Source organism: Lepidochelys olivacea (genome assembly GCF_965140295.1).
Source record: "Lepidochelys olivacea isolate rLepOli2 genome assembly, chromosome: 3".
Lineage (NCBI taxonomy): Eukaryota > Metazoa > Chordata > Testudines > Cheloniidae > Lepidochelys > Lepidochelys olivacea.
Genome location: NC_140413.1, coordinates 59993321 through 60013150, shown reverse-complemented (window position 1 = coordinate 60013150; position 19830 = coordinate 59993321). Strand labels below are relative to the sequence as shown.

The 19830-nt window shown below is 41.0% G+C and overlaps 1 protein-coding gene across 2 annotated transcripts in view; it reads left to right on the top strand.

The window, feature by feature from the left end:
- The window catches only part of FILIP1 (filamin A interacting protein 1), a 164854-nt gene that overhangs the window by 133170 nt on the left and 11854 nt on the right, over positions 1 to 19830 (top strand). For both annotated transcript variants that reach the window (XM_084625102.1, XM_084625101.1), the window contains exon 5: positions 13623 to 16425. In XM_084625102.1, coding sequence (XP_084481228.1) covers positions 13623 to 16425 — 2803 coding nt within the window. The remainder of the gene's footprint in view (positions 1 to 13622; positions 16426 to 19830) is intronic.

The following is a 19830-nucleotide window of genomic DNA, read 5'->3' as shown; positions in this document are numbered from 1 at the left end:
TTTCCTAAGAACTGCCTTCCCTTCTGGAGTCACTGGACTCCACCCCTTCTCACTGACCAAAGTAAATCTGCACAATAATGAACCATATAAGGGAGGGATGACATCATCAGTGAGTGGTCCCAAGCTGTTTTGCACAACATTCACCTTTCATTGTTCTGATGACATGGCTGGAATGTGATGGCTAATTCCCTGTGGAGCAGGGGTTTGAGCACGGCCTGCTAAAGTTCTTCAGCAAACGTGGGGTGGTGTATTTTTTATTTTTATTTTTTTGCCTCTTGCTAATATATATATGTATATTCCTAATTGTAAGGTAAGAAAATCAAGATCTGCTTTTATTTAACAAATGTTAGTTGTTCTTGTACATGCGCCTTTCACTTGTTAATGGGTTTACTTGGCAAGGAAACAGCTGTAAGTGTTATTGAAAAGAACAGCTTGGGAACTGGGTTTGTACATTAATGAAGCACTGACTAATCTGACATGTTCTAAAGGGAGAACTCTGCAGTCTTTTAAGTTACAGCTCTCTCAAGACTTTAACTCACTTGGAAGGGAGGAAAAACTGTATTAAGGTACTGGAACATCATGGTCTTAAAATAACTTATTTGGAATGTTTGGGTTTGAAGAATTCAAAGACCATTTAAAGGTACACCTTGTTTTGGTGCTCATATTTTGTGCTTCTGTGTGTGTTTCTGTGTGTGTGCACACGCCCGCAAACAACAAATTGAAGTGTTAAGGAAAAGACAACCTCAGCCCAAAGATGCTTTGGGGGAATTTAATCTCTGATCTAAATTTTAAATCTTCCTTATCCCACTGATGTATTTTGAATGTTTTCTGCCCACATCCCTTTCTGACCTATGCTGCAATTCTGTATCTCTTAATTTATGATTTCTTTTAAAGCCAGAAGGAAAAAAAAAACAGGGTAAAGTGCTATTGAGTATTTGGAGTATTACCTTGCACCCTGAACAATTTTGTTTGTTTGTTTGAAGATCCTTGGTTCTTTTCTGAAGTGAATAAGGAGTTTGGAAAGCTGGCAAGGCATTGGAGCTAATAAGTGTAATTGCTCTAAATAGTGAGCTTACTCAGTGCGCAGTTTCAAAGAGGAGGGGACAAGTTAAGAGTGATGAGCCATGTTAACCAAATGTGATTTTAATAATAAATAAATAAAACTGAAACCGTCAGCTAGCAAGTTCCAAAAGAAGGAAGAAAAATCCAAAAACCTATTGTTGCTGTCTCAGGTCAGCAGAGTGTAGCCTCCTAAATAAAGGAAATGAGTTTTGCTCTCTAAGTTGATAATGGTTGTGAAGTTCCACAGGGCCAAAATTATTAATGTACAAGTCTGATTTCATTGAACACAGTCACTTCTCAGAAATGTGTAATGTGTGGTTTTCCTATGATAGACAAGATGGGTGAGGTAATGTCTCTCTCACCAACAGAAGTTGGTCCAATAAAAGATAAGCTTTCGAGCTACACAAAGCTCTTCAGATTTGGGAAATGTACTCAAAGTGTCACAGCTAAATACATGATTGAACAGTTAGTTTAGCATACATAGTCTATGCTTTAATTTTATGATGCTGGTAACATTTTTCCATAGATTACCAGCGTTGGTGATCACATATTTAATGAACCTTTACTTTTTTATGTTTTAATTTATAATTTGCTAAATTGAACAGCTATTCATAAATATTCTGCATCAAGATAATAGCAATATACTTTCCCTTTTCCTTCTGCTAGATGGTGTTGGAATTTCAGGGACTAGCAAGAAAAGGAATTAATACAAATATATTTAATTCATTCTCTTCTCTTTGTCAGTTCATATGGACTTGGGGGAGAGGTTGAACCCCAAAATTTCAAAAGTGTCCACTAATTTTGGGTGCCTTCATGTATTCTGGAATATCCCCTTGAATAGTAGGACGGATTTAGTTGTTTGTTGTTTGTTTCCCAGGAAGACACTGAGCCCCAGTACCTTTCATTAACTTTCACTGGAATTGTGGGTGCTCAGAATCTACGCAAATTGCGGCCTACGTGTCTCAAGATGTGCATCCAAAAATGGAGGTACTCAAAACTAGTGAATGTTCTGAAATATCTAGGAATCACTGCACACCCCAACCCCCTCCCCCACCACACACACTCTCAATCCGGATGACAATTAGAGGATTTCCCAGTGACCTATGAAATAATATCTTCTCCAAAATCATTTGTGTAATTTAAGCATGAATAAAGTAGGGAAGGAATTGCTTTATTTAAAACATATATATTTTTAATTGAAAAAAAAAATTCTACTCAGGTGTTCTTTAACAAGGTTTGATGGGCAATTACTTTCTAACTCAGGGGTGGGAAAACCTTTTGGCCCGAGGGCCACATCGGGGAATAGAAATTGTATGGCAGGCCATGAATGCTCACAAAATTGGGCTTGGGGTATGGGAGGGGGTGCGGGCTCTGGGGTGGGGCTGGGGATGAAGAATTTGGGGTGTAGGAAGGTCTCTGGGCTGGGACTAAGGGGTTTGGAGGGCTGGAGGGGGATCAGGGCTGGGGCAGGGGTGCGGGAGCAGTGGCATATCCCTCCTCTGGCTCCTACGTGGAGGTGCGGCCCGACGGCTCTGCATGCTGCCCCATCCACAGGCACCATCCCTGCAGCTCCCATTGGAGTGCCAGAGGGGGCCATTGAAGTAGGAGCCAGAGCGGGCCATGCTGTGGCTTCCCGGAGCCGCCTGTTGCGGCCCCCAACCCTGCGCCCCAGCTGGAGCACCGGAGCAGGGCCTAGCTGCGTGGTGCAGCTCGCGGGCCGGTTTTTTGCCTACCCCTGTTCTAACTGGAAACAATGAGTTGCATGGCCTCTCAAGTGCTCCTGCAGAAACAAGCTCCCTGTATGACAACACTGCAATTAAAACCTGTGCCAGCTGAGTTGGGCTCGCGGGGCTCAGGCTAAGGGGCTGTTTAATTGCAGTGTAGACATTCGGGCTTGGGCTGGAGCCCAGGCTCTAGGACCCTGCAAGGTGGGAAAGCCCCAGAGCTCAGGCTGCAGCCCAAGCTCAAACATCTGAGTCCCCTGGGCCAGCCCTGGGTTTGTAACTGCAGGGTAGATATACCCTCTGGCTCTGTGGCTCAAGTTGAAAGACAGGAAAAAGGAGCTTGCTTTCCTGGTGCTTCCTCAAGATTGTTGTGTGACTGGCAGGAGTGGTGTAAGCTGGTGCAATAGGCCCCCTCAAAGAGGAAGATGGCTTTCATTAGCTGGCTTCATCTTCATAATAACTTACTCTATAGATTTGAATTTTTATTTATATACATGCCCCCACCATTCACAAACCACAGGAAACGTAATATACTAACATCAGATGTTTTCAGTGTTAGAGACGTAAATAGCTAAAGTGTGTATTTCTATCCTTTAACAGTAATTCTGAAATTTATTATTTTTTCTTCTTTGCATTGCGGGAGCACCTAGGAGCTCCACTAACGCCATTGTGCCACGTCCTCCTTGTGCTAGGCACTATACAAACAGAACTGAAAAACGGTGCCAGCTCCAAAGAGCTTACACAGTTTCTCCCTCCTCTGACGCTATCCATTATCCGACTGAACTGGGGGTTCTATTCCTGGTGCTGCCATTGACTCGCATAGGCAAATTACTTTACTCTGTGCCCCAGTTCTCCACATCTGTATAATGAAGTTAATGATGTTTACCCAGCATTATAAAGTACCGTGAGACATAAAAATGAAAAGTGCAATATAATCTATTGTAACGATTTTCAAAAGTCATTTGGGATACTTGAATTTTTGGATGCTCAATTTGAAACACCCTAAAGGGGCCTGATTTTTAGAGACTGCTGAGCACCTTCCCTTTGAAAATCAGGAGTTTTAAATTATCTCAAGTTGGGCACCTAAAATTGCTCGTCACTTCTGAAAATCCTGGCTTATAAATTTATCTAGGTTCTCATATTGACTCTAAGTGCTAACTATCATTATTGGTTTTTATCCACCATCCATTGCGAAGTACGTTTAGTAAATTTCAAATTTGTGCATGACATTGTAAAATTGCCCCTATGGCTATTGAAGCAGAAACTTTCCATATGTTTTAGATCAGAATGATGTTTTTATTCTATGCACACTTCAGAGAAGGATTGGTTGGAAGTTATAAAGCACAGAAAGATTTTAAAAATTTACGTTTGTTTTGAAATCTTCAATATATTTGAGAGAAAAGAATTCATATGTATTAGGTGAACTACACCAAAAGAAACTTGGTTGTCACTGATTTAAAAGATAACAGATTGGCTGTTTAAGAAGACCTTCAGTTGTCAGTCCATTATATCTATTGTTAGCTATATTTAGCTGTGTAATAAGCACAGTAATAAGACTGCTTGGTATAGAAGTACTCATACTGTATGAACAGCAATAGTCTTGATGTGTTTCAGTGAAGCAAAGAACAGTGTTTCTCACTGTCTATATTGTGAACCAACCAGCCAACTGAATGAAATCCCTCTGGCCTTTTTCCTCACCTCCATCAGCCAAAATTGGCCCTTGATATTGGTTGAGGTTCCAGTATTTCTCTTACTGGTGTCCAAACAAAGTAAGTCCCATGTAAACTAGATCTCCATGACAACTCTACTCTAAACTCTTCAGGTGACACACTTGCACTGTCCTTTTAAAAAATGTTTTCTCCACCTGTAATACGTAATGAATGTTGAAGTCCAGCTCTACTCTGAAAAGCGACTCTAGGAAAATGGCATTGTGGGGTTCCATGTTTGTGTGTCAAAGATTGAACTTGACAGATGCAGGAAAAAGACATAGGACAACAATATGTGGGTAAACTAAGGCTGTAACTTTATTTTTTCCATAAACCAATCAGCATTACAAGGAGAGTAAAACCACCCAGCAGACCAAGTCCAATGCAGATTGCAACTAAGAAACGCTCACTGAGCCTCCCCAGTTTTGCTGCTATATAAGAGATTAGGTCCAGCAGCCTATTTCCCCTTTCACCTGTTTTTCCTCGTATGAGTGTTAGGGGCCCAGATGAAAGAAGACCTCTGTCTGCACTAGACCTTGTAGACTGATACACTTGCCCATCAAATCTCAGTCCCAACTGCCAGACCTTAACCATGTACCAGTTTGCCAGTTGGGACTGCACCATAGTCCATACTAAACTCCTACAGACTTGTCACATATATAATAACAGAGTTATAGAGACAGAGTTAAGTGCTCTGAAGGTCCAACACTACACTTGTAAAAATGCACACGCTCACTCATTCATTCATTCATACAGAAGTACTGTAACATTCATTCTTTAAAAGTAGCTGTACTGTTTGTGAAAGGTTCAAGCCTGACCGCCCCAGAAATAGTAGTGCTTTCTGAACAGGGATGGCATAACAATGGCAGTGCCAGCTTACCTGCGTGGCTCTGCTCCTGGATCTCATCCCCAACTTCCCTTCTATCCTAATAAACAGTTCATTCTGTAAGGAGCTTTATTATTAATAGTTTCCAGTTACGGTTCTAACTCTGCTTAGCAGATTAATTGGCATACACAATTGTTGACAGATGGCCAGTACTATCAAACCCCAAGCAGGGCCAAGCAGGTGCCTGGGGCAGCAATCTTAAAGGAGCAGCAGTCCGTGCGGGTTAGGGCGGCTTGGGTTTTCTTGCCGCGACAGCAATTCAGTGGCAGCTTGTATCCTCACAGTCCCGCGGCAGCAATTTGGTGGCAGCTTCCTTTTTGGGTGGCAATCCGGTGCACTGCTTGGGGCAGCAAAAAGTGTAGAGCCAGCCCTGACCATAAGCATTGGAAAATCAGGGGTCGGGCATGCAAAAACCATGAGACTGGCTTAGAAATCATGAGATTTAAAAAAAGAAAACCCACCATTTTGGTTCTTTTTATTTGCCTTCTGATTTTTGAACCTTTAGGATATGTGGGGGTCACATTTGCAAGCTTTTCTCTGCAACTCTGAGGACTAGAAACATATTATTTCTTTCTTTTTTTTAAATGAAAGCTCAAGTTCTCACATATTTGTATGACTCCAGGAGCTGGGTGTTTAAGAATAACACTAAATATTATGAGTCATGATAAAATAGTGAGAGTTGGCAGCACTATACCATGGCTTCATAAGTAAAGGAAAAGAGTTTTTACATAACCCTCTGTGAAAGTAGGTATCCTATGTTTTTAAAAACACAGCAGGAAGCCCATCAGTGGGAGTATGGGGAAAGTTCTAGGCAGAAACCCTTGAATACTGCAGAGAGAGATGGAATAGCCTTGGGAATAATAGGCTTTGCTAATAAAATTCCTTGTTCAGTGTTAGAAGTGACACTTTCTGTGATTCTTTATCCTTGTCGGATGACGCTCTAACTTGACCCACACAACCTGGACACAGCACCTGTTAGCGTAGTTTAATCTCCATGTCCATTCAGTCCTTTTCCAACAGTCTCAGAAAACTATATCATGGAGAATAATCTATAACAAATTACACAACAAGGTTAGCTGTTGTTTCTGCTGGTTTAATATCAACCTCAAGAAAGTCATAATCTTCTTGCTATTTAAAAATACACTGTGGATTGTACTGCATTGGTCAGCTGTGAATAATCAGAGAAGTCACATGACCTTTCCTGGCGTGTGCAAGGACTTCTGATGCAAATACTTAATTTCTGTTAATATTTGTCCATGTGACTTTGACACCTCTTCTGTGAATATTTATGCTAGTAAAGATTGTTTATTCAGATATTAGTGGGAAATGAATGCAAGAAGCAAGTGTATAGTTGAAGCAAATTTATTTAGGTCAAGATTTTCAAAACTGAGGATTGATTTTTGGGAACCCAATTTGCAATACTCTAAAAGGGGCCTGTTTTTTTCCCCAGAGGACAGATGGATGTTGACTAGAACAAATGCAATGGTTAGTGTGGTTATCATTTTGGTTTTTTATAAATTTGGATGGGAGGGGGGGATTTTTTTTTGGCAGCCATTATTAAACACCCCATCTTGGTATAACTATTCCAATCTAATCCCCAGGGCAACATAGCTACGTCAATGGAAGAATACTTCCATTGATGTAGCTGCCATCATTCAAGGAGGTGGTGTTCCAACACCAATGGAAAAATCCCTTCCATGGGTGTAGGCTGCATGTACTTTACAAGGTTATGTGAACATAGCTACAACTATGCCAGTATAGTCTCCATAGTGTGTAGACATACCATTAAATGCCCTTAGACTGGTACCCACCTACCAAAACTAACTTACATCTCCTCTCTGTGCGTTGCCTTTAAATTTGGCCTACTGAATCCTACTGAAAACTTGTCTAACTAGAGTAACTCATAAAGAGGAAAAAAGAAAATAACAGGACGGTGAAAGAGGGAGTAAATTAAAGTATCATCCATTCTACTTTTTTCTTGTTCTTTGGTATGTACTGGACACCCATTTAGTTTCCTTTATGCTCATTCAAATATTTGGTGTAAGGTCATAGAGGAGTTTTTAAACTAAGGACTAGGGGAAAGCCAACAAATGCTGAGGAGCGTACAGTTCAGACAGATGCATCGCTTAGGGGAGGATTTATTAACGAGGATTCTCTATATCTTAGTAAAGAGGAGAGGATAGAAGTTGATTAAGTACAGGTAGAAGTTGAAGAGAAGCAGTCAAATGAGAAAGCCCCAGCCAATTACATCACATGAACACAGCTAACTAAATACTGATACATTTTATCAGCGCTTGCATACAAATGCAAGAAGTCCAAATATTAAACTGCGTGAACTTGAATGCCTGGAATTAAGTGAGAATATTGAGATAATAGGCATCATAGAAAATTGGTGGAACTTTGATGTTACCACGTCCCATTGATTATCAAAGTACAAAATATATAGGCATGACAGAATAGGTGGCACTGGTGGGAGAGTGGCACTGTATGTGAAAAAATAGAGTCAAATATAATAAAAATCTTAAATGAATCAAACAGTACCAGAGAATCTCTATGGATAGAAATTCCATGCTTGAATAATAAGACTATAGCAGTAGGAATATGCTACTGACCGCCTGACAAGGATGGTGATGGTGATTGTGAAATCCCTAGGGAGGTTAATGAGGTTACAAAAACAGACAACCCAATAATATTGTGGGGTTTCAATTATACCCATGTTGACTGGGAACGTGTCACCTGAGGATGGCATGCAGAGAGAAAATTTCTATACATCGTTAATTACTGCTTCTTGGGCAGCTGGTCCTGGAACCCACAAGTGAAGAGACAATTCTTGATTTAGTCCTAAGTGGTCCACAGGATCTGGTCCAAGAGGTGAATATAGATGAATCACTCTAATAGTGACCATAATGTAATTAAATTTAACATCCTTGTATGGGGGAAAATACTAAGAAATCTACCACACTAGCATTATCTTCAAAAATGGGAGCTATGCAAAAATGAGGAGGCTAGTTAAATGGAAATTAAAAGGAACAGTCACAAGAGTGAAATGTCTGTTAGCTGCATGGAAACTTTTAAAAAACATCATAATAGAGTCTCAAATTATATGTATTCCCCAAATAATAAGGGAACAAAAAAAACAAAGCATGGCTATACAGCGGAGTAAAAGAGGCAGTTAGAGACAAAAAGGCATCCTTTAAAAATTGGAAGACAAATCCGACTGAGGAAAATAGAAAGGAATATAAATTCTCTCAAGTCAAGTGTAAAAGTATAATTAGGCAGGCCTAAAAAGCACTTCAAGAACAACTAGCAAAAGACAAAAAAACTAACAGCAAAATTTTTTTTACTACATCAGAAGTAGGAAGCCTGCCAAACAATCAGTGGGACCACTGGACAATCGAGGGGCTAAAGGAGCACTCAAAGAAGACAAGGCCATTGTGGAGAAGCTAATGAATTATTTGCATCCGTCTTAACTGCAGAGGATGTGAGAGAGATTCCTACACCTGAGCCATTCCTTTTAGGTGAAAATCTGAGGCACTATCCCAGACTGAGTTGTCAGTAGAGAAGGTTTTGGAACAAATTGGTAAATTAAACAGTAATAAGTCAGTAGGACTAAAGGGTATTCACCTAAGAGTTCTTAAGGATCTCAAATATGAAATTGCAGAACTATTAACTGCAATATATATTGCTTAAATACTAGATCACTGATGGATAGTTAATGTAATGCCACTTTTTAAAAAAAAGTTCCAGAGGCAATCCTAACTTCAGTACCAGACAAATTATAGTAAAGAATAGAATTATGAGTGAACATGATTTGTTGGGCAAGAGTCAACATGACTTTTGTAAAAGGAAATCACGCCTCCCCAATCTATTAGAAATCTTTGAGGAGGTCAGCGAACATGTGGACAAGACTTATTCCACTGATATTGTGTACTTGGACTTCCAGAAATCGTGTGACAAGGTCCCTCACCAAAGTCTCTTAAGCAAAGTGAGAACTCATGGAATAAGAGGGAAGGTCCTCTCATGGATCAGTAACTGGTTAAAAGATAGGAAACAAAGGGTAGACATAGATTGTCAGTTTTCACAGTGGATAGGAAAATAGCAGAGGCCTCCAAGGATTTGTAAGGGACCAGTGTTATTCAACATATTAAGAAGCGATCTGGAAAAAGGGGTAAACAAACAATGAGGTGGCAAAGTTTGCAGACAATATAAAATTACTCAAGATAGTTAAGTCCAAAGCTGATTGTGAAGAATTAGAAAGGAATCTCACAAAACTGGTTGTCTGGGCAACAAAATGGGAGATGAAATTCAATGTTGATAAACGCAAAGTAATGCAAATTGGAAAATGTAATCCCAATTATAAATACAAAATGATGGGGTCTAAATTAGCTGTTGCCACTCAAGAAAGAGATCTTGGAGTCCTTGTGGATTTCCACTCTGAAAACATACGCTCAATATGCAGGAGCAGTCAAGAAAGCTAACAGAATGTTAGGAATGATTAGGAAAGGGATAGATAATAAAACAGAAAATGTCATAATGCCACTACATAAATCCATGTTATGGCCACAACTTCAATACTGCACGTAGTTCTCGTCACCAATCTCAAAAAGATATATTGGAATTGGGAAAAGTACAGACAAGGGCAACAAAAGTGATTAGGATGTGGAACAATGTCTCGATGAGAAAAAAATTAAAAAGACTGTGACTGTTCAGGTTGAAAAGAGATGACTAGGGGGATATGAATGAGGTCTATAAAATCATGAATGATGTAGAGAAAGTGAATGAGGAAGTGTTATTTACCCCTGTATATAATAGCATTACTAGGGGTCACCCAATGAAATTAATAGGCAGCAAATTTAAAACAACCATAAGGAAGTATTTCTTCACACAAGACACAGTCAACTGTGGAACTCATTGCCAGGGGATGTTGTGAAGACCAAAAGTATGACAGGGTTAAAAAAAGAATTAGATAAGTTCATGGAAGATAGGCCCATCAATGGTTATTAGCCAGGATGGGCAGGGATGTAACCCCCTGCTCTGGGTCTCCCTAAACTTCTGACTACCTGAAGTTGGGACTGGACGATGGGATGGATCATTCAATTATTACATTGTTCAGTTCATTTCCTCTGAAGCATTTGTCACTGACCACTGCTGGAAGGTAGGATACTGGGTTAGATGGACCATTGGTCTGAACCAGTATGGCCATTTTTATGTTCTCATGAATCTAATTTACACTGAGCCAGATTCAGAGGGGATGTGCATCTTAATTGAATGTCAGTAATTCAAACACCTAGGCTGTTTTAAATTAACTTTTTGGGGAAAAGGGGCCTGAGAGTTTTCAAGGATACAGTTCTTTTTGCTTACCTGACCTTATAAGAGCTTAGTTCATCAGTTCTTGTTTGTTAAGAAATTTGCAGTCCGGAGGTTGGTGTTAGTAGTGCCATCCTATGCACAATTTCCTAGAACGTATAAAGATAGTGCATGTTGCTTGGGGATCTTCTTTTTTTTCCACTTAATTTTTTCACATCTCTTAGGGGCTGCAACAGACAAACTGATTTACTCCCGTTCCTGGTATATTTTCTTTTGTCTTCTGCTAGCTACCCTGATTTTCCCTCTCTTTCCCCTTCCCATTTCTCTGTGCTATGTGCTACATCATCCTATACCTGATGGTTAAAGCAGCAAGTTTGTCACGGAGGTCATGGAAGTCACAGATTCCGTGACTTTCTGTGACCTCTGTGACTTCTGCAGCAGTCGGTGCACCTGGCTCAGGGACAGCTCAAGCAGCCCCTGCATCAGGTGCACTGGCCACTGCTGGGGCAGTCTCAGGCCACCGCGCCTTCGTGCCCAGCAGCAGAGTTTGGGTGTGGTACGGGGCAGGGTAAGTCGGTCTCTGGGTGGTACTTACCTGGGGGGATCCCCAGAAGCAGCAACATACCCCTTGCTCAGCTGGTTGGTGGAGGCATGGGCAGGCAGCTCTGCACGCTGCCTCCACCCAGAGTGCTGACTTCACACCTCCCATTGGCTGGGAACCGTGGCCAATGGAAGCTGTGGGGGCGGTGCCTGCAGGTGGAGGCGGCCATGCTTCCACCTAGCAGCTGAGTGAGGAGGATATTGCCACTTCCAGGGAGCCCCCCAGGTAAGTGCCACCCAGATCCCCCCTCACCCCATTCTGTGCCCCAACCCTCTGCCCCGTCCCACACCCAAACTCTACTGCTGCTGGGGGGAAGGTGCAGAGCCAGGTAGGGAGCCTGCTGGCCCTGCCAACTCCCCTTTACCTCCCCCACCAGCACCAGCGGGGGTCCTGGGCCATGCACTGCTGCCCGTGCTCCCCTATCACCAGCGGGGGTCTCGGGCCACATGCCGCCCTTTCCCCCACCCCTGCAAGCAGCTGGCCTGCCCTCCCCCAGCACTCGTGGGGCCTCTGGGCAGACCTCCCAAGTTTTATTCACTGGTATTTTTAGTAAAAGTCATGGACAGGTCACGAGCCGTGAATTTTTGTTTACTGTCCGTGACCTGTCTGTGACTTTTACTAAAAATACTCATGGTTAAAACGTAGCCTCACTGATAATTGCTGCTCCCACTTTTGCCTTTCCTCCTGAGCCAACAATGAATTCCATTTCTAACGTTGCTAGTCTCCTCTTCCACCCACGTCCCATCCCACCCTCTCATTCAGTCACACTCTTTGACACTCGCCTCCCCTGCCTAGTGCATCCTTCAGTGTTCTGGCTTCCCTCTCCTTTCTTACGGCTTTTCATCCTAGTTCCTGGTCTTTTTTGATCCCCATGGAATCAGGAGTGAGACATTAATAGTCACTGGCAACCAAGTTAATTTAGTTCTTGCTATTAAATCAAGGTTCAGATAAATTAGCTCTTCGCTTGGTTGTGAAGGGTTAAAATGTTTTGGATATAGATTGAGGAAATGAATTTGTATTGCTGGATGGATCTTCATATGGGAACTCAGAGTACTTTGATAATGGATTGAACAGTATGTAGTTTCCCAGTAATTTGTGTGAACATATCTGTATCTTCTTCTTTAAAACAATATTGTTACTTTTTTTACAGCAGTACTCCTAAATTTATGGCAACAAATATCCCTACACCAACAGTAACTCTTTATATTGGTGGAAAAACATCTCTTTTACAAATCTCTGGTAAATAATGCACTAGCACTTTCTATGTTGATATCTGTGTGTTCTGGATTTAAAGCACAAGCCTAAAATGTATAAAACTGTGCTTTGTTTCTGCTTTGAAATGTTATATGAATAGGGCTGGAAAAGTATCATTGCACATAACACAGATTTAAATCATTTTTCTGATAAAGAATAGATCTAGTTCATATATCAGCCTTTACATTCTGTGAAATGTCAGAAAATTCAATTGCTCTCTAGTTTCTGTATGTCAAGTAGAGAATTTGTGTTACAGCCAAAGCTTTGATCAGTCTGATCCTCGCAATCAGTGGAGTGGTACCAGTTGTGTACTGTGTTGTATGTGGAATTGAGCCCAGGAAAATAAACACTTTTAAGTCTTTAACGTAGCAGTCATTAAGCAGACAAACTTATTTTTATATTAATTTTCCACTGCTGCAATGTCTAGATGGTGACCGAGTTCTGACATCCTGTACTTCGGTTCCGCTGTTTCACTTCTGACCAGTGTTGATCTGGTGATGCCTGGCTGCTTGAAGCTACTCACTCAATTCTGATCTCATTTCACGCATTCTTGCATGTACAACAAAGTAATGAGGCTTCCATCTTATAAAGTAGGCACAGTATAAATGGGACAGTAAATCTATAGATATGTCCTGTTGGGAAAACTGTACACTTTTTCAGGTGGGATGATGATGGAGAAATACATTTAGAATAGTTCAGTTCAAAGCTGTATGTTAAAATCTTCTTTGTCACCTCTGCAACTGAAAATAACATATTCTGCAACTGAATGATGCCACATGTATATTGGATTAAAGAGGAAATCTGAAATAATGTATTTACACCCAGATAAAGGGAAAAATATGTAGGGAGGATAAAGGCTTACACCTGACACTTGCTTTCAGAATACTCAGTGATTTTGTGTGATTTCCAGTAAGCTTCCTAATTTAAATAACTGTGCTTTGGGAGACTTATATGGAACCAAGTGTTGAAAGAGTGCTCTTGGACACGAAAGCAAACATGAAAACCTGTAGAAAATGTGGCTGAAACTTGAAATGTAAAGGGAAAATTGCACTTGAATAATGTATTTATTCCATTTTTTTCAGGTTAAAGAAGCTTCTTGAACAGGAAAAAATCTATCAAGCCCGTAAGGAGAAAGAACACACAAAGAGACTCAATAAACTGAGAGACGAACTGGTCAAACTCAAGTCATTTGCACTCATGCTGGTGGATGAGAGACAAATGCATATTGAACAACTTGGTCAGCAAAGTCAGAAAATACAAGATCTTGCTCAGAAACTAAAGGAAGAAGAAGAAAAGCTTAAAGTTATTAGTTCAAAAACAAAAGAAGATGGACAAAAATTGATGAAGTTAGAAGCAGAACTTGAACACAAGACATTATCGTTTTCTCAAGAGCATGAGGAGATGACCGCTAAACTGGGTAATCAAGAGTCACATAATAGACAGCTGAGACTTAAGCTGGTTGGTTTGACTCGTAGAATTGAGGAGCTAGAAGAAACTAACAAAAATCTTCAAAAGGCTGAGGAAGAACTTCAGGAATTAAGAGATAAAATAGCAAAAGGAGAATGTGGAAACTCTAGCTTGATGGCTGAAGTGGAAAACCTACGCAAGCGTGTACTTGAAATGGAAGGCAAAGATGAGGAGATCACAAAAACTGAATCCCAGTGTAGAGAGCTGAAAAAGAAACTGCAAGAGGAAGAACATCATAGCAAAGAGCTGAAACTTGAAGTGGAAAAATTGCAGAAGAGAATGTCAGAACTGGAGAAGCTGGAAGAGGCTTTTAGTAAAAGTAAGTCTGAATGTACCCAGTTGCACTTAAATCTGGAGAAAGAAAAGAATTTAACCAAAGACTTAATAAGTGAGTTGGACATGGTGAAGACTCGAGTGAAAGATCTTGAATCTTCAGAAAGTAAGTTGGAAAAAGCTGAACTAAGCTTAAAGGAGGACCTTACCAAGCTGAAGTCATTTACTGTCATGCTGGTGGATGAAAGAAAAAATATGATGGAAAAAATAAAGCAGGAAGAAAGAAAAATTGAAGGTCTGAACAAAAATGTTAAGGTGGAACAAAGTAAAGTTATGGATGTGACTGAGAAACTAATAGACGAAAGTAAGAAGCTTTTGAAACTGAAAACTGAAATGGAGGAAAAAGTGTCCAGTTTAACAAAGGAAAGAGATGAGTTAATTGGGAAACTGAAAAGTGAAGAAGAAAAATCCTCTGAACTGAGTTGTAGAGTTGATTTGTTAAAGAAAAGAATTGAAGGTATAGAGGAAGTAGAAAGAGAAATAGCAAGAGGTCGAGCCAGAAAAGGACCAGAACTTGCTTATCATGAGGACAACAAGATTAAAGAACTAACCACTGAAATTGAAAGACTGAAAAAACGTCTCAAACAATTGGAAGTGGTTGAAGGAGACTTGATGAAGACAGAGGATGAATATGATCAGCTGGAGCAGAAATTTAGGACTGAGCAGAACAAAGCTAACTTCCTTTCTCAACAACTGGAGGAAATGAAGCTCCAGATTGCCAAAAACAAAGCAATAGAGAAGGGTGAAGTGGTGAGTCAGGAAGCAGAGTTGAGGCACAGGTTTCGGTTAGAAGAAGCTAAAAGCAGAGATTTGAAAGCAGAAGTGCAAGCTCTTAAGGAAAAAATTCATGAGCTGATGAACAAAGAAGACCAGCTTTCCCAGCTCCAAGTTGATTATTCCGTTCTTCAGCAAAGATTTATGGAAGAAGAAGATAAAAACAAAAATATGGGTCAGGAAGTCCTGAACTTAACAAAAGAGTTAGAGCTTTCTAAGCGTTATAGTCGTGTCCTCAGACCCAGTATGAATGGTAGAAGGATGGTAGATGTTCCTGTGACATCCACTGGGGTGCAGACTGATGCAGTAAGCAGTGAAGCAGCAGAAGAAGAAACCCCAGCCGTGTTTATAAGGAAATCCTTCCAAGAGGAAAATCACATCATGAGTAATCTGCGACAGGTAGGGCTGAAAAAACCCATAGAGCGCTCGTCTGTGCTTGACAGGTATCCCCCAGCAGCAAATGAGCTTGCAATGAGGAAATCCTGGATACCATGGATGAGAAAAAGAGAGAATGTGTCCCAGGCAGCTCATGATAAAGGAGCCCGAACACATGGTGGCCCTGGACATCCTGGAGAGGTTGTCCTTTCCCCAAAGCAGGGGCAACCTCTTCATATTCGGGTGACTCCCGATCATGAGAATAGTACAGCTACTCTGGAGATAACTAGCCCAACATCTGAGGAATTCTTTTCAAGCACCACTGTCATTCCAACCTTGGGAAATCAGAAGCCACGGATTACCATCATTCCCTCTCCAAATGTGTCGCAAAAAGGAAAAGGTGGTGAGAGTTCAGTGGGCCCAGAGCGTGCTATGTCACCTGTTACTATAACTACATTCTCCAGAGAAAAGTCCTCAGATGGAGGGAGAGCTCCTTTCATGGAAAGACCCACGTCCCCAATTCAGATTATGACAGTATCTACGTCTGCAGCACCAGCAGAAATATCTGTCTCTCCAGAATTGCAGGATATGACCATGGGAAGGGCTGTTTTCAAAGTAACACCAGAAAAACAAACTGTACCAACCCCAATCCGGAAGTACAATGCCAATACCAACATTATAACAACAGAGGACAACAAAATTCACATTCACTTAGGTTCTCAGTTTAAACGCTCCCCTGGTGCTGCTTCTGAGGGAGCTAGTCCTGTGATAACAGTCAGACCAATTAATGTTGCAGCAGAAAAGGAGGTTATGACTGGTACCGTCCTTCGTTCCCCCAGGAACCATTTCTCCTCCAGGCCTGGAGCAAGCAAAGTGACAAGTACCATAACTATAACTCCAGTTACAACATCATCCACACGAGGAACACAATCAGTGGTAAGTAGCAGAGAATTCCATGGGATATCTGCCCAGACTCATGGTGGGGAGATGGGAAGCCATAAAATGGACTTGCTGTGAGACCGCCTTGTAGAAGAACAGTTGCAAAAAACTGTTAACGTTACTGATTTCACTGGAGTTATTCTGGATTTCAACTGGGATAACTAGAGCAGAATTTGCCCTGTTGTATTTTAAATGGTCCATTTTGGCATTGTCTCATTATAATCACTTGAGGTGAGCCTTATGAGGAAGCTCTTGCAAAGCTGTAGGAAATGAGAGAATGATGGTGCTGTAAACTTTCCTATGGTGGTTGGGGGAGGTGGACAGAGAGAAAGAGGGGGCAATGCAGAGAGAAACCCTGCTTCTATTTTTTGTAGGTGTCAGTTCTTAACTTAGTCCATTGTGCTTAGCTAGTGTATAGTTCTCAACTAATTGATATGATGTACGTAGCAATACAATACCCAGTGGGGTGAATAAAGAACAGAGTTTCAGAGTAACAGCCGTGTTAGTCTGTATTCGCAAAAAGAAAAGGAGTACTTGTGGCACCTTAGAGACTAACCAATTTATTTGAGCGTAAGCTTTTGTGAGCTACAGCTCACTTCATCGGATGCATACTGTGGAAAGTGTAGAAGATCTTTTTATACCCACAAAGCATGAAAAAATGGGTGTTTACTACTACAAAAGGTTTTCTCTCCCCCCACCCCACTCTCCTGCTGATAATAGCTTATCTAAAGTGATCACTCTCCTTACAATGTGTATGATAATCAAGTTGGGCCATTTCCAGCACAAATCCAGAGAGAAAACTTTTGTAGTGGTAAACACCCATTTTTTCATGCTTTGTGTGTATAAAAAGATCTTCTACACTTTCCACAGTATGCATCCAATGAAGTGAGCTGTAGCTCACAAAAGCTTATGCTCAAATAAATTGGTTAGTCTCAAGGTGCCACAAGTACTCCTTTTCTTTTTAAAGAACAGAGTGAGAGATTTAATTCTGAAGTTCCTGGATCTTGTCTGTTTTATGCCATGGTTTTAACTTTTTCTTAACTGTATAAAATGGGGGGGCGGACACAAAACTCTGCAGAACCACCAGTTATACAGGGAGGATATTTCTATAGGGTCAAGCATGTAATTTTTAGGAGTCCTCCCTGAGCTGTGAAATACCAAGATGGTGGCTGTAATTTCATGTCTGGGCCATTTAGGACATAGGGGTTTGTTTTTTTTTAATTGACATCCCCTCTAGTCTGTCTAACTATTTTTATTTTCCAAAAATCTATATAAGTGTCTCCAGCAGGCTCAATTTGAACGAAATTACAGACACTATCTTGGAAGTGCTGATGTGGTTGGCTAACTCAAGCAAGTCGCAAAAATCCATGATTAACAGTCCTGTAATTTCCTCATCAGTGTGTTCCACACACCTTCTGTGCCATTTTTACAGGCCTGGGACTCAATTTTCTATTGCATTATGACTGTTCGTGCCCCCTCTGTACCACTTTGCCACTCACATATTAAAAAATGTTACAAGAGATAATGTGCAAGTGACATAGCCATTCTCAGATAGTAATAAAATACACTCAAGAGGATGTGTGTTATAACCTGCTTAAGAATATGCTAACCTTTCAAAAAGTCCAAATCACTGCTGTTTATTTAAACTAACCAACCATCCTCATTGTGAACACTTTGACTAGTATACTTGTAGTCATGTCTGCCTGTTCTGCAGTGAGCCACCATTATGGGCATAAATAGCCAGGCAGTTGCATGTGTTTACTCCTCCATTAAAATTTAGTTCTGGGTACCTATAATGTTCCACTAGTGTGTACTTCTGGGAATAGAACAGCTTATCTTCACTCTGCAAGTCCTAATGAGGCAGCAGTTATAGGTGTCCTGTAACTTCATAAAAGTTTAGAGAGCCAAATTCTGGCTGATGCTGTATATTTGCATAAAGCAGAAAAAAATGCAGTCACCTGCAAACGTGCGGGGCAGAAGGGAACCAACCGGATACTGCATCCTGCAAAATGATACCAAGGGACAGCACTGTAGGTTCTCTACAACTGACACTGTTAAGGCAGAAGCAGCTTTAGCCATTTTCCCAACCACCAAAAAAATGTTTTAGATGCTCCCCATAAGCAGCTGAACCCCGGAAAACACCACAGCTGGCCAATCAGCAAAGGGGAGGAGCGAGAGAGAGAGAGAGAGACATACAAGCGGCACAGGGGTACAGCACACCTTGGAAGTTGGCATCTAAGGCAACCACACTTGCCCGCCCATGGAACCAGCACTGGCTGAGGCTGTTTGAAGCCCAGTCTGCATGTTTATTCAGTCACATTGGCCAGACAGTGGAGACCTGCATACAGCTAATTTTCCCTTCACTTAGCAGGGAAAACATGTGTTTGGAGTTGTGTGTGGAGCTGGTGTCAGCTATGATCTGAGCGATGTGTTAGTGTGCCTCTTTGGGGACTGTGTGGGGCAGAGTCAAAATACTTTAAAATGATTTTTGAGTGTTTTAGACATGAAACTAGTAACTCTAGAGTGCCAGAATCTTCAGTTAATAATTTACGTGTCGTTAAAACTCAAGAAATGCCTGACATTCCAGCTACTTCATTTAATAGCTGTATGTTTACACACCGGGGAATGCTTTCAGGGAGTGCAGGATGTTTGTCATTTTGGCTCCAGGGTATGTTGACATATTTTCCAACTCCAGTTGACTGTATTTGCATGTTGTGCCATACAATGTTCCATGGTTCTTACTTGTTTTGACATAAAAATGTGAGTTCCTTTAAATGTTGTTGTAAACACTGCTTTTGATTGTTGAAAATGGCTTGCTTCCCATCGGTCTGTCAGTATTCAAATGTCCCAATTGTGATTTCATTTATTTTATTTTGTGTGTGTATGCATGTGGTTTTGTACTGTTCTTGGAACATTAAGTAATGGAGAGCGCTGATTGACTGGTAAGGATGGTGGTAGTTTGCCTCCTTTTTGGAATGCTCTGTATGTATAAACAGGACCCTGTGTGCTCCATGGCAACTTGAAACTAAACTCTATGGCAGGGGTCCTAGATTCTACTGCAGTCTGGTGCAGCAGGGAGGAGATTCTGTGGCAGATTCATCTGATAATTTTAAACTAAGGTTTGTAATGTGCAACTAAATGCTACAATCAACAAAGTGACCCCAACACTGTTTATTTTGTTGACTCAATTTCATTTATGTTGTTTCCACATTTGCTGCTTTCAATGTGCTGCTGACTTGGTCTTCACACTGCAAAATTACTATGTAGAAATTGTCAGGGAACCTGGAAGTATTTTAGCCTCTAGGTGGAGGATAGCTGGGACTTCTGGAACCTGAGGAGGTGTTCTGGGAGTTTGGGATTAGGACAATAACTAATTTTTTTTTTCTGTTTAAAATGATCAGT